Source organism: Fusarium solani, assembly GCF_023522795.1.
Source record: "Fusarium solani strain SB1 chromosome Unknown bctg00000010, whole genome shotgun sequence".
Lineage (NCBI taxonomy): Eukaryota > Fungi > Ascomycota > Sordariomycetes > Hypocreales > Nectriaceae > Fusarium > Fusarium solani.
The window spans coordinates 1871432-1885259 of record NW_027072147.1 but is presented as its reverse complement, the minus strand read 5'-3'; the positions used below and the strand labels follow the sequence as shown (position 1 = coordinate 1885259).

The window sequence follows — 13828 nt, the reverse complement described above, 5'->3', positions numbered from 1 at the left end:
TTGATGACGGCTGCATCCAACCGTGCCGGAACCACCTGGGTTGGCAAGGTAGCCAATTGAACATGAGAATGGATGCTGGGCGTCTCTTTGCCTGTGCTGCGCTGGTGTTGGAGGTTAAAACTTCATCTCCGGCTTCTTTATAATTCCCATTTCTTTCCTCCATCATCCTCGTTTCGTGAGATCCTCCAGACCAAGCCTACCCCTGTCGTGTCTACATTCCGTCTTGCCATGGCTCATGATGAACCCGATAAGCCGATCGATTTCACACTCTCTTGGTGTATTTCACAATGCACATTGTGCAAATTCGACCTTGTTGAAGGCGAGAAGATCGTCGCGTGTAAGTGCTTGCCATGTACGCCCGATGCTTCGGCTGACTGGGGCATCTGGGTATCTCTAGATCTCTCTAAAGACTGCTCCTCCGAAGAGTTTGTCTTGCACAAAGTCAGAAGCCAATACAGTATCAAGAGAGCGAACAAACCTCACACGTGCGCCCCCGAAGCCTTTTGCTGGAGGAACGAGCGGGGTGGAAGGTGTTTGCATCTTCAATGCTACCGACGCAGCGCTTCCTTGGAGCTCTACCCGAGGAATGTTAATGAAGCACTACGCGGATTTACGCCTTCAGCCAGCCACCAGAGACGCAGGGCCCGTTATCTTGTGGAACTTCTATCCAGTAAGCTGCTCTACCATGAAAGCTGGCCACGACAGCTCCCCTGTGAGGTCTGGCGGATGATTGCCAGTTACCTTGTCCGGGAGACTGCAACCACTGTAGCACTGGGGCGAGAAAAGGTGTCCCCTCTAGGTCCATATCGATTTTCTTATGACCCAAGTCGTCCTACGTACGTCTCTTTCATCAAGGTTGATGGTCAACACTACATTTAGAAGATAGTTATCGCTTAGAGGCATCAGCGCCCTGCTAAACTCTTCGAGGAATGCTTCAGACAAGTCTCAGTTCATATGCCGGTTGCCGGTACTTGATGGGATGGGGCAAAACATTGCTTTGTCGCGGCTGATTCATCTGGGATTCTGCAGATGTTCCCAGTCTACCCCCATCAGCGAGAAGCATGGTGTCGCAACTATCCTGCCATACCAGGTGCTTGGTGATATTTCAAGCCTGATCTTCCAACTACGGCCGGCGGCTGTCTACACATAATTTACTGGAAGATTCCAATGGCAAATCCTCCCACAATCATCGACCTTGGCACAATGCAGGAACCGCGTGTAAAACAGGATCTTAATGTTCGAATGCGCTTCTTCGAGTGCAACACGCCCGATATCGTCGGCTACTCTGTGGCACTCGATCATCGGGGGAATCTTCTAACCGTCTTTTCCCATAAACGGGATCAGGGGTTGAACCAGCCGATTCTGCCTATAGTGCCGGGCTTGGAAGACATCACTGACCCCGTCGAGTTGTCTTTGGCCTTCATGCCTTTGCACCAGGGCGAACAAATCTCCCAGATCTATACAATTAACAGGAAATACCATAGACCTAACAGGAGACCCCCCTTCCCCGGGGCGACAGGCATATTGGTACGACCACAAAGCTCTCCCTGTCGTTGCGCATGACTAACAGCCATCCTTCATAGTTTTTACTGACAAAGGGCGAACTCTTGCTTTTGGGACATCCGAAGCTGGGGCTTTCAACATCCAACGCCTTGTTACAGAGCCTCCCAAGCCATTCCGTGTCTTTATTAATGAACTAGAGCATACGATGAAGATATCCAAGCTCCAGTTCATTGCTTTCGAAGGAGACAGCAATCACCCCTTTCCTGCTCCTCAAGACGCTCTGCCAACTCAACCAGTGTTCCGCTTGCTGCCGTCACTCAGGAATATCGACAAATGGAAGTATTGGTATACATCATGTTCCATGAAATATGCATCCAAAGTTTACCCCTGTATCGATGGGGTTGTCAATAGCCGTTGGTACTAAACCCTCACCGGTCTGCTTGTCGAGTTTGCCGGCGGCCATCGCGATTCTGTGGGATGGGTCCGTCTAGACTGACTCACTGAACCGATTTCACTTGATACAAGGGGCAATCTATATACTCGTCGCGCAGGGAAACAACTTTTCTTTGAGGGGGCCGCATTTGAGACGCAAAAGCCAGCAATACCCCGAAACGAGGGGAGACTGGAAGTCAGGCAATTCGACACACTGGAATGGTGCTTTAGTATCAAACCTCGACGCAACTTTTTGTCCAATGGGCGGGATGACCTAGGCTGGCATTGATTCATGTTGGGCAAATGATGCCACATGTGGTTTGGGTAAGCATAGTTTTGTGTTGTCGAATGGGCTCGTGGACGATGATCCAACAATCAACTTGAGGTGATGGGGATTACATGGGTTGGAGGTTCTCTCGGTCCGATCGAGGATTCAAGGTACATTTTGGGTATGAGAGAAGGTATCAGTTGGAGATTGTAATAGCTCGATCACCATAGTTCTCAGTTGGCAAAGATTGATATGGAGTGTCAAGCACACTTCTCAACCGATTACAGGCGCCCAGCCGATGATATGTCCCCAGCCTGAGACAAAGGATACCTATCAGCAAAGAGACACCTATCCGCTCACTGGGAAGTTCAAAGGATTAGTCGTGTGGTCGAGTAACCCCCAAGTTAGAGGGGCGATGCCACCCAAAACCACAGGAATATTGGCTCTACTAGGCATGGATCTCATCGAACTGACCTATGCCTGAAATTGGCAGCGTATTACACTCAAGCTTATCAAGTCATGCCACCTTCGGTCCAAGCTTGACAAAAGGCTAGGACAGACACGAGCAACATGTGCCCACTCGAGGCTCCCCGTGGTACATATGCAAGCGCTGCGCCCCTGCCACAAGGCTGAATGCCGTCGTGAGACAACCACAACAAGTACGATAAGAAAGTCGTGAATGAGAAGTGATGATTCAGCTCTCATTTTGAAGTTCAGTGCCCTTTAAAATCTCTTTAACTGGCCTGTATATGCCTTCTGGACCTTCTATTTGATGAAGCATGCTTTATCTTGAGATCCCTGAGGTTTCCCCCCGCCATCTGAGGAGAGGCTCAAATCAGGCTGCGTAGGATTCAGCTGAAAAAGCAATTGGGCTGTACAACACCGGAAGGGAGCGACTTGTAGGATGCGAGTGCCAGGGTCTGTCTGCAATCGCCTGTTGGCTGCTCAATTGTTTAAAAGAGAAGATAAGTAGACTGCGGCCTCCCTTTCTCCGTCGTTTCCCCTCATCTGCCACATCCGACAGGAGAGACGTCCTTCTTAAGCGCGTGTTTCGATATTGACTTGAACATGGAGTCTCGACTATGGCCTCTCCGACGAGCACTTCAGGGGATTTCACCTGTTTGGAAGAACACTCCTTCGGGCCTCTTTCGCCGAGACACCACGCCGGCGATTTGTTACGATGACTGTGGTGAGTCTAAAAGCCTTCTGGTCGGCGTACGAACATGATTGACGGCCATGTCTGTGTAGATGGCGCTTACAAGATCGCCTTGTCGTTCGGGAAAAGCGATCAACTATGTGCCAAGGATAGCACCTTTATGCGCGCATACAGCAGCTGCACGAAATGCATAGAAGAAAATAGCGGAGACGGCGGAGACGGCGGGATTCAGAGTTATGTCGAACCCAAGTTCGGCCAATTCATCAACTATTGTGAAGGGGAGGGTTCAAAGAGCGCTCAGGAAGAGGACCCTCAGTCGAGTGCTACTACAGACTGTGATGGATGCATCACGACGGCTATGGAGGATTACAGAGGCTCTACCATCATGATCGTTTTGGGTACGAAGACGGTGCCGACGTCGTCTCTTCTTGATAGTAAGCCACACGGACTTCTTTGTGTTGCGTGGGCCAGTACTAATAGTGGGATAAGAGTCGGTCTTCAGGTATGTAACAGTCAAGCAGACGGTTACGTATCACGAAACTGGACAAGCATCGTCGACTGCCACTTCAGAGACAGATCACAACGGTATGTCTACACGTTATCCCTTCTCAGCATGTACTAACCTGCTTCCAGAGCCAGACAGTCCGCCCGGTCCTGACCTTGCCACCATCGTCGGCCCCGTCGTCCCCTCGGTCGTACTCCTCATCGTCCTCACATTCCTCGGCTTTCGGTGGTACAAGAAGAGAGAAAGGATAAATGATCAAGAGGCCCAGATTCAACCAGACGAAGAACCCAAGGTGGAAAAGGCCCAGCTACACTCAAATTGTATATCTCGACCCACGTACGAGTTAGAGGGCTCAACACCCTTCATTCCAGATCCGATTTCTCCGGATGGGGCTGAGATGGCTGCAAATGAGGTTGTTGCTCACGAGATGCCGACAGACAAGAAGCTGGGAGAGAGAAGAGTTGAGGAGGGGCAGGTTAAGACGAAAGAAAGCAAGGGCGAGGAGAGCAAGCTGAACGAAAGAAGTGCAGGGAATGGGGACAACAACGCAGCAGGCCGTTCCAAGTGAAGTTGAGATTGAGAGAGCGACGGGCTGGCGATGCTTGTTATTCTTTTACACGTGCTCTTAAAGTCTGAAACCTAAGCACATCAGCCTTGATACCCCAGAAATGTCATTTGCAACACATAATTCGCCAAGCCCAAGGTTTCTCACATTGCATTCTCCCATTTCACAACGTTGCCAAAAAAAGGGTCACATTCAAGCCTCGATGATCGACAACCATAACGTCAAGCGTGAGCATAGGGTTGATCGACATCAGCGCTAGGAACTCGGGCGAATCCCTTCAAAAGAGACGTATTTTGCTGGGGCTGGATGTTTGGACTCTCCTTTCGGTGGCGGTACTGAACGAGATCGTCGACGCCACTGATTAAATCGCACAGGCTGTGTTGCTGGTTGGAGATGATCAAGGCGGTGTTTTTGTTGGAACACTTGGCCTTGGCAATCGACAAGATTGAAGAGGATTCTTAAAATAAGTAAAAGGGAGGGGATTACTGACGACCCGAAAAATAGTCATCTTTTGCCTCTGCATTCCCTCTTATATCCTTACCTTGGTTGCTTGGCATGTCCAAATATCACTTACACGATTGAAGATGGATTTACTACTCCAATATGCCGGACAGACATGGAAGTACATGTTCCATCCTCAAGTGCCTGTGCAGAGTAGCCCTACAGGACATCTTCATCTTCGACGTGACAACTCCTGCAGTATGCTACGATGACTGCAGTACGACACCTCTCTCTGGTTATGACTACCCGGCAGCTGATCTATGAATCTAGACAGCGCATACAAGATTGGTCTCTCGGATGGAGACAAGGCCGAAAGACTATGCGCCGAGAACGGCTCTTTCATACAGGTCTACAACATCTGCATAGACTGTGTAAAAGAAAACAGCGATTCAACCAAAGACACTGTAAACGCCGACATCCAAAACGAGTTTAAGCAGTTCCTCGACAAGTGCAAAGACGCTGAGAGCGCATCCACCATAGCACCCGACAAGAACGTCATACAGGCAACCTCGTGCGCCGGGTGTGCGACCACGGTCTTGACTGATTACACGGGAGGGGTTATCACGGTCGTCTTGGGTACCAAGACAGGAGCGGCCACGGCTTCTTTAAGCAGTATGTTGAGAGGGAAAGGTCTCTGGGATGAGAGCTAATCATGAACAAGACTTTTTCACGGTGACACGCACCCTCAAGGTCACTCAGACAGCAGACCCGGGTTCTGACTCAAATGGTATGTCGAATACATCTTCCAATGAATAATGGCGAACTGACTGAGAACCAGACGACTCTTCAAATGCCAACATACCCATCATCGTCGGATCAGTGATCCCATCCTTTGTCTTCCTCGCATGCGCTGCCTTCTTCGGCGTCTGGTGGTGGAAACGACGACAGAAGCAGCCCAAGGAGTCGAAACTCGCCCACGTCGAGGGTGGCAGCTCAGAAAAGCCAGAAGTCGAGTACAAGGCACAGCTACCCTCAGACTGCGTTCCTCGTCCCACGTATGAGCTAGAAGGGTCAGCGCCAATAGCTCCAGGCTCCTCTTCATCCGACACGGCTGTTGAGGCTGAGATGCCGGCGAATGAAGTGCCTGCTCAGGAGATGCTGACCGAGGTGAACAACACAAGACGCCAGCCGGGGAATGAAAGCTCGGGTAGATAGGGTTGGGGGCTATCTCTCGAGTCAAACTTGAGATGCGTCTGCAAGGTACGGTCGAGGTAAGACGCCAGCCATATGCCCGGCCGCGAAATGCCGTTGACAAGCCCAAGCCCAGCACCGAGCTAGGGGAGAAGACTCTTCCATAGGTCAGCTGGCTGTTACGAGAAGTGACAGCTCGACTCGACATTGACTCGTGTCCAGCATGAGGAATCCGTCTTGGCCTATCTCCAACAAATAGCATCAACGACCCCCATCCCCCAAGCTCGTTCTAGAACCAGACCATCATGTTCAGTCTATCAATTCCCGGGAATAGCTCCGGAAAACGCCTCCCAGTCGAGGCTAAGCCGGTGAGACCTTGGGGGCGGAGCGCCGGACTTTGCGCTCAATCTGAAGCTATTCAGGGGCTACCAGGTTAGCGTACGAAACGGCTCGACAAGGCACAGCAAGGGGTCTGGAGCCAGTCTTGCTATGGTTTTAGTGTGGCTGGCTCTATCTTGGTTGTTTGACAGTCCGACGTTGACAGCCTGGAAGAGGGGCATTGGAATGATACTCTGAACTCTCAGTCAATGACTGGCCCATCTGAGCATGAGCGTAGCTCGTATTCTGTAATACAACACAACAAGCATCTCAAAGGATCACGCGACAAGAGACAATACGCCGCTCGGATACGCCGTCGGGATCTGACAAATATTAACGATACAGGGACCAAGATTGTCGATGCAGCCGTGGTTTTCGACAATCTAGGTTCGCCAAGGTGTCAGGGGACCTTGATCCCAGACAGGCGGTTTATGCTTGGAGGACCGAGCTCTCGTTCAGACAACTCGGGCGTGGTTTCCCCTGCCCTGCAAGGACCAGGGGAAAGGGGACAGGACATGGGATGGATAACTATCAGGATCTAGACAATGGCACGTGCGGCGGCGATGACTCTGTTAAAGCCATGGTGCCATTGCCAAGAGTAAAGGACTGGCGCGGGGTTGGTGATGGCTTCGTTGGCGGCGGGAATTAGCTGTGGCAATAATGAGTCCGGGACAGCAAATGGCGTCGGACCCGGGCTTAGAAAAGTGACCGATGGCTCTTGACCAGCCAGTCCTCCTTTGTTCTCTTGTCTCAGATGATGTTGGGTCAATAATCAAGATTCACAGTAGCTTCAAAGTCTGGGCGCGGGCTAACAGAAACCCGACCACTCGGGCTACCCTCCATTTCCAGGTGCTGAAGGATGCGCCAAGTGACAACGCCATTGGCGATGCCTTGGTGGTGGTGATGGAAGTCCGCGGGGCCGGGTACTAAACTGGCTGGTGTGGCCCGACGATGAGGATTCGCTGGGACGAGAATTCGCAATCATTCCATCTGCCAAGAGCCGCGGTTCTTGTTCCATCGAGTCGCAGCTTGACCATCGTGAGCAGAGACGGGTGGTGAGCACCTACTCAGCAGACCAAGAATACCCCAGATCTCTCCGTCTTTACCCCAGAATCGCCCAGCCCCGGGGGAAATCTGGGGTTTGCGAGATTTTCTGGGTTCACAATGGGATCTGATCACTCGGCGTCGAGATAGTCGAACGAGTGGCATCACGAGAAGCTGGGGAAGCTGGCATCATGACGCTTCCCATGGGCTTGGTGTTGCAGAAGCGAGGCCCAAGATTGGGTGACTGTGCCGTCAGTGTGCGTCGACATGGCACCACCATGGCTTTTGGTGCTCAGCAGCATCTGTAATGGATGCATATACCAGATATGCATAAGCCAAAAACCTTCCAGGGCCGTCGACCAAGCCCAGACCGTTGCATCCTACATCCAACAAACGTGGCATATAACACCGCTCAAGAGAGTGACGGTCTCAGGTCGTTTCCGCTGCGTATGTGGCGTCCATTGGTGCAAAGCAGAGGAGTAGACCGCCCCAAGAGATGTGACACGATACTGGTGGCATCGTGAGCCTGGTCTCCCGCGTGGCATCCAGAGCAAAGTAGCCCTCGTGGGAAATGATTTGCGGTCAACACACGTGGCCAAGACGACGGCGCGAACATGGTTGATAAAGATGGACTGAAACCTCGATGGACGCTTCATTTGTCGCAGTATCGATCAAGTAGCAGGGTTTCAGTGACGGCGCCAAACGAGGACTCGAGTTACGGAAGAGGCGGCAGTCGATCCCGTAAGCAAAGCCGCCCGCACAGAGAAAGGGGCCACGTTCTAAGAGGCAATCGGGATATATCACCGGAGCCGCTTCTTCTACCACATGTTCCATCGCGCCAGGACGAGAGACGGCGTGTGATGAGGCGCGCCGGCGGTTGCTACCACAAGCTCCGGTGAAGAAGACGACGCAAGCCCTAACGACAGCAGCGCAGTTGGCGTCTGGGGTTGGACAGCCACGGCTTGAGCGCTTTGACTTCGACACGGGTTTAAGAGGGAACAAGGCGGCAAGTTGAGTCGTGGAACTGCTTGGCGGAGGGGACAAGACGCTGAAGAAAGGTTCCACTTGGGCCTTGTGAGCGCTGACGGATCATGGGTCCGCGTGCTTCTGGATGATGAAAAGGAGATGCTGTGTACGGCCTGTGAGGTCAGTGAAGCTTATCAGGAAGCGGTGAGAAAAGCATATCGTCTGGATACGAGAGAGATGGTGTTGAACAGGACAAGGCAAGACGCCTCCGTCAACTGCTGACCTTTGCTGAATATTCCCCGGATCCTCTCCATCTGCCGTCCCCATCGCCCCTCTCTACCCGTGACCTTTCCTCTCGCTCTTTTTCCTTTTCCCCAGATGCCAAGCCCCGTCATACAGCAAGGGTCCCATGGGCTGGGCGTGGCTGGCCAAGAGCTGTCGTGGCGAAGAAAAACCCCGCGCCAAGCAAAGACATGGGAAAGACCAAGACAACGCGGTCAATTGGATGCTCCTTTTCTCCAGCGGGCGCTGTCGAGCTGAGAGGGAAAAAAGCTGGGGGAGGATCACGATGGGCTTGGCTCTGGGGAAATTGGGAAAAGGGAGGGAGGCGAGCAACAGGCACCCACGTGAAGATGAAGAGCAAAACTCTAGGGATGCCGATTCCGAAGTTGCGACTTATACCGAGGCCTAGACAAGACGAATTTTAATTAAATTCGATAGCTCTGTCTCGGGAGGGCGAAGATCATTGCTGTCAACTGTCTCGCGGCCGAGTTTCTCGGGCCATTTGTAATTGAATCGACGGCATCTAGTGCCGAGTCTGACAGTTGAAGGAAAAGCTTGGTAGGAGATGAAGCTCCTGGCTGGCCGCTCAGGGGCCGACGACGACATCCATTGCAACGTAATAATAGCGCCGTAAGGAGGGCGCCGTTCCTGACACTATGACGGCAAAGAGAAGGCGGATCAGGATCTTTGAGTAATGAGATGAAGCCAGGGACCACTCAATGTCAGCAGTGAAGAGTCAGTGCTTCTTCAACAGAGTCAGTGCTCACCAGGGGATCTGTTTTACGTGCCGCTGGTTGCTCAGAGGAGGCCATTCCAGGGCCATTCCAGTGGGCCTGCGCCACCTGCCCACTCCTTCAGCAAGGTCTCCACTGCACTTTCTGCATCAACGGCTTACAGACGGGGGAAGGCGCGGGCTGACCAACCCCAAGATCCTCAGGCATGCGGTGGGCACCGTGGGCTTTGCTCACCAGGTTTCTCCACAAACTCCACACACATCATCTCTGCCTTCACACCTCCATCAGACAGACACACACCATCGACACCCATTGTCGACCACTCATTGGAAATGCACAGCACAGCACAACAGGCCCGCTGGCCCGTCGCCGCGTCCAACTGCCCAGCTGCTCCCTTCTCCAACGCCATTGATTCGTCGCCACCTTCTGCTCTCCGTGCCATTCTCCATCCGCGTTCCTACCTCGACGACAAGGCCCTAGAGAGCTTGGCCGAGCTGTCTAGGCCACAACAGGTCTCGTCTGGCGGACGCTGCCTGTCTATGGTAGAGCAGATACTACGGTACAGCCCTAATGCGAGATGGATGGCCATGCCTCTGCCTGCCATCACCCATTGTTCCCCGTGCTATCTGCCATCCGGTTTGACTTTGAGGCTTAATCGTCCTCCCGCTGTCGTGTTCAAGGCCGTTTCTTCGTTTTCCTGACTCTTGTCATACCAAATTACGCCACTCCGCTGCTTCGACCACCGAGGTATCCGTCGACACCCGTCGACACAGCTGCCCTCGATCTCTGTTACGTCAAAGCCAACCAACCCTGTGGAGCTCCATCTCGAGTCTCTCGGCTCTCCCTGTGCCTGTGGACACCTTGGAGTCTCCCTGCCCTGTTCCCCGGGGCCCCATTAATGATGCGTCCGACAGGAAGCCCACTCGCATCTCCAGCGCATCAAGCTAGCCGTCCATGCTCGCAGGGGCACCCTCGTCAACGGTTTCCGTGACCTAGACCCTTCCTTTTCTCACCTGTCCTCTTATCCCCCTCTCTGTCGTAGTCTCTGTTCTAGCTCATCTAGTTCCCCCTCCTCTGTTGCAGCAGCAGCAGCCTCATCTTCCTCTTTAGGATCGTCCCTCGAACCATCCGAATCCTGTTCCTGCCCCTCCCTGCAACACCCATCTACACACACCTCTTGTCTTCCTTTGTGCCGGGTTCTTGGCTGCTTCTGGGCAAGACTACTTGTATCTTGTCTTTCCCACCACACCCACCATCATCGTCCCCTCCATATTCCTTCTTTGCCATCCTGCCATGATGATCTGCGTCCTCCCCTCATTCACTCTCGCCTGTCCGTCATCACGCTAGAGTACATCATAATCACCCTGGCCTGTTTTGACTTGCTTGCCTTTTGTTCCTGGTTTTATACTTTAAGACCGGGTTGGACCTGCCTTCGTCTCTAAAAGCAACCTCACGAGACTTGCCACAAGCCGGCCACGTCTTGAGCAGCTATTCCAACTCTTCAAAGGATCGAATTGTGTTTACGAGAATGATACTTTATCGGTGAGAAGACATCGCCTGCTCTCACCCCGACTTAACGGCCCAATTACACGACGCCCACGATACTATTACTACAACAATCATCACCCTAGGCCTCGTGCTTCAACTCCGTCGCCATGTCGTCGTCAGAGATCCTCACGCCGTCGCAGCTCAATTCGATAAGCATCATCGAACGAGTATGCTCGGTGTTTTCGCTGCTGGGCTCCCTCTTCGTCATTGGCACGTTTGTGTCATCCAAGGCGTTTCATAAACCCATCAACCGTCTCGTCTTTTACGCCTCGTTTGGAAACATGATGACCAATGTTGGAACATTAATGTCGAGGCAATACCTGGGTTCCCCTCACTCCGTGGGCTGCCAGTTCCAAGCCTTCTTGATCCAGATGTATGTGCCTTTCGGAATACTCCTCGACAGACACTAACATGTGCAGGTTCATGCCCGCAGACGCATTCTGGACTCTTTCCATGGCTATCAATGTGTACCTGACGTTTTACTTCAAGTTTGACGCTCGAAGACTACGCAAGATGGAAATCCCCTACCTCGTCGGCTGCTATGGAATCCCGTTCATTCCTGCCTTTGTTTACATCTTCATCAAGAACCGGGAGGGCGAGCGAATGTACGGTGATGCAACCCTGTGGTGCTGGGTGAGTCCTGAGTGGGATATCTGGCGCATCATTACCTTCTACGGTCCTATCTGGTAAGCAGCACTCAAGCCGGAACCAAAAGCCAATGCTGACATTCACAGGGTCGTCATTGCCATTACTTTCTTCATCTATATCCGCGCTGGTCACACCATCTATCGCAAGCGAAGGGACCTCGACAACTTCAGCTCGACTGATCAGGACCTCACCTCCGTTGGAGATGCCCTCGCTACTATTAAGACTACTGAGGTTTCGGTGACAACCGAGGTGATGGCCCCAAATGCAATCCACCTTCAGCCCATGGGCCGCCGAGCCCCGGACGTCAACAGCCCGCAGGACACAAACGGAGCCTACTCGGTCACTATCTCGGCAGATACTAGCTCTGGGGATATTGCCGATGTAGTACTCCCGATCCAGCAGCAGCAGACGCGGACCAGCATGCAGGTGCCCCCCGTTCAGCGCAACCCAGCTCGACGACGAAATCGCGAGCTCAACAACGCAGCATGGCAATACACCAAGTGTGCCCTCCTCTTCTTCACAGCCATCCTCATCACCTGGATCCCGTCGAGCGCCAACCGTGTGTATGCTGTGTTCCACACCAAGCACTCGTCAGTGCCGCTCGAGTTCATGAGCGCTTTTGTGCTTCCACTACAGGGCTTTTGGAACGCGCTCATCTACATGGTCACATCGTGGGGTGCATGCAAGAGCCTGCTGAGCGACCTACGCATGGGTCGACGACCAGACGTGACCGAGTTGGTGGGTGGCATGGCACCTGAGATCGGTGTGCACCATCATCACCACCACCGACATAATCTTAGCCAGTTCCGGGCCAACACACGCTCAAATAAGTACGAGACGGAAAGTATGACGGAGCTGGCCAACGAGAGCAGGCCAAACTCGGACGACGGACGGCGAGATAACATACACGTATGAGGCCACCGTGTATGATTGGAGGAGTGGATTTTACATACTTTTCTTTTGTATCACCTTGTATAATGAAGACACGGCTTCCATGGATGGACTGCGTCTTGGATAGCGACACATTAAAGGACGGCATTGGAGGATTGGCCGGACGGATATGACGGATACCCCAGTTTCGTGTCGCGACTGATTATATGTTTACGGAAAAGCCTAGGGGCTTGGGTTGCGCATCTGATGGGTCGGATGCTAGTTGAAGGTGAAGGTGGGCTAGTACATAGGAGATCAGGGAGTTGACGGTACATACATTTACTTGCACAAGCGTCTGAATAGATTCTGAGTGTATATTTTGGCATTCATCCGAAAACATCTACTCGATGTGAAGATTTTGTCAGGCTTTGCAACCGAGACTCGAACGTCGTCAAGTCCATCTAAGCTTATCGGTTGAGCATTGCTTTTGCTCAAGTCCCCTTGTCGCATCGATGCGTCACATTTTGGTTGTTTTTTCTTTCGTCTTGCTTTTTCTATGAAACATGCAACCCGCCTCTCCTTTTTACTTTTCCTGTCAAATTCATGCGAGCGATTAACGAAGCGAAGGAACCGAGAATCCTTGACCGCCACATGCGGTGGTTGGAGAGAAGCAAAGAGGTCTGCAGAGTTTTTGAAAGGGTCTAGATGCACAAGGAAGGATGCACAGAACTTTTCCTCGTGGATTGCATACAATTTACGCTTGGACCTCCTTCACGCTGAGGGCTTTTATCCGGTACACGAGGGGAAAACGTGGTGTTCTGTAAACCACGCGGTAGGCAGGGGATAGGATGGGAGCATGCGCGTTCTGTCACATAAAGGGGGCGTGTAGCCGCTTGTCCGGAGGGAGTGATGATAGAATGGAAGGATTTTGGAGAAATTGGGTATTTCTGATATGTTTGTTGGAGAAGAGAGAGAGGGGATATTTGTGCAAAAAGGGCGGAGAAGAGGGGGATGTGGATGATGAGAAAAATGAGGTGGTCGTGAACAGCAAAAAAAAAAAAAAAGAGCACATGAGCAAATCTGGGGAAAATCTGGGGATGGGCATATCAGTGGGCCGTTTTTTCTCTTTCATTCTTCTTTCCTTTTTTTTTTTCAACCGACCCCTTTTTTTCTCGTCAAGAGATGTACAGGCAGATCAGATCCTGGGGAAGAAGATTGACGAAGCGGCAATTCAAATGGTCTCTCTCAAAGTGGAGTTGGACCACGGTCTTGAGCTTCCTCTTTTGGACAGCATGCC

The 13828-nt window shown here is 52.1% G+C and overlaps 4 protein-coding genes across 4 annotated transcripts; all 4 read left to right on the top strand.

Moving 5' to 3' along the window:
- Positions 1-3271: 3271 nt before the first annotated feature.
- Positions 3272-4432, top strand: MRS44_014662 (uncharacterized protein; the record flags this gene model as incomplete). Its single annotated transcript, XM_065618502.1, has 4 exons — positions 3272-3392; positions 3452-3793; positions 3873-3944; positions 3993-4432. 4 exons carry the CDS (start codon positions 3272-3274, stop codon positions 4430-4432), a joined length of 975 nt encoding a protein of 324 aa, XP_065474574.1.
- A 600-nt stretch (positions 4433-5032) lies between these two features.
- Positions 5033-6085, top strand: MRS44_014661 (uncharacterized protein; the record flags this gene model as incomplete). Its single annotated transcript, XM_065618501.1, has 4 exons — positions 5033-5147; positions 5201-5542; positions 5592-5657; positions 5709-6085. The coding sequence occupies 4 exons, from the start codon at positions 5033-5035 to the stop codon at positions 6083-6085; spliced, it is 900 nt and encodes a 299-aa protein (XP_065474573.1).
- Positions 6086-9797: 3712 nt separating this feature from the next.
- Positions 9798-10166, top strand: MRS44_014660 (uncharacterized protein; the record flags this gene model as incomplete). The annotated part of the gene is made up of 1 exon (XM_046274135.2): positions 9798-10166. The coding sequence occupies one exon, from the start codon at positions 9798-9800 to the stop codon at positions 10164-10166; it is 369 nt and encodes a 122-aa protein (XP_046127750.2).
- A 954-nt stretch (positions 10167-11120) lies between these two features.
- On the top strand, positions 11121-12576 carry MRS44_014659 (uncharacterized protein; the record flags this gene model as incomplete). The annotated part of the gene is made up of 3 exons (XM_046284640.2): positions 11121-11386; positions 11433-11699; positions 11748-12576. 3 exons carry the CDS (start codon positions 11121-11123, stop codon positions 12574-12576), a joined length of 1362 nt encoding a protein of 453 aa, XP_046127749.1.
- Positions 12577-13828: the final 1252 nt, after the last annotated feature.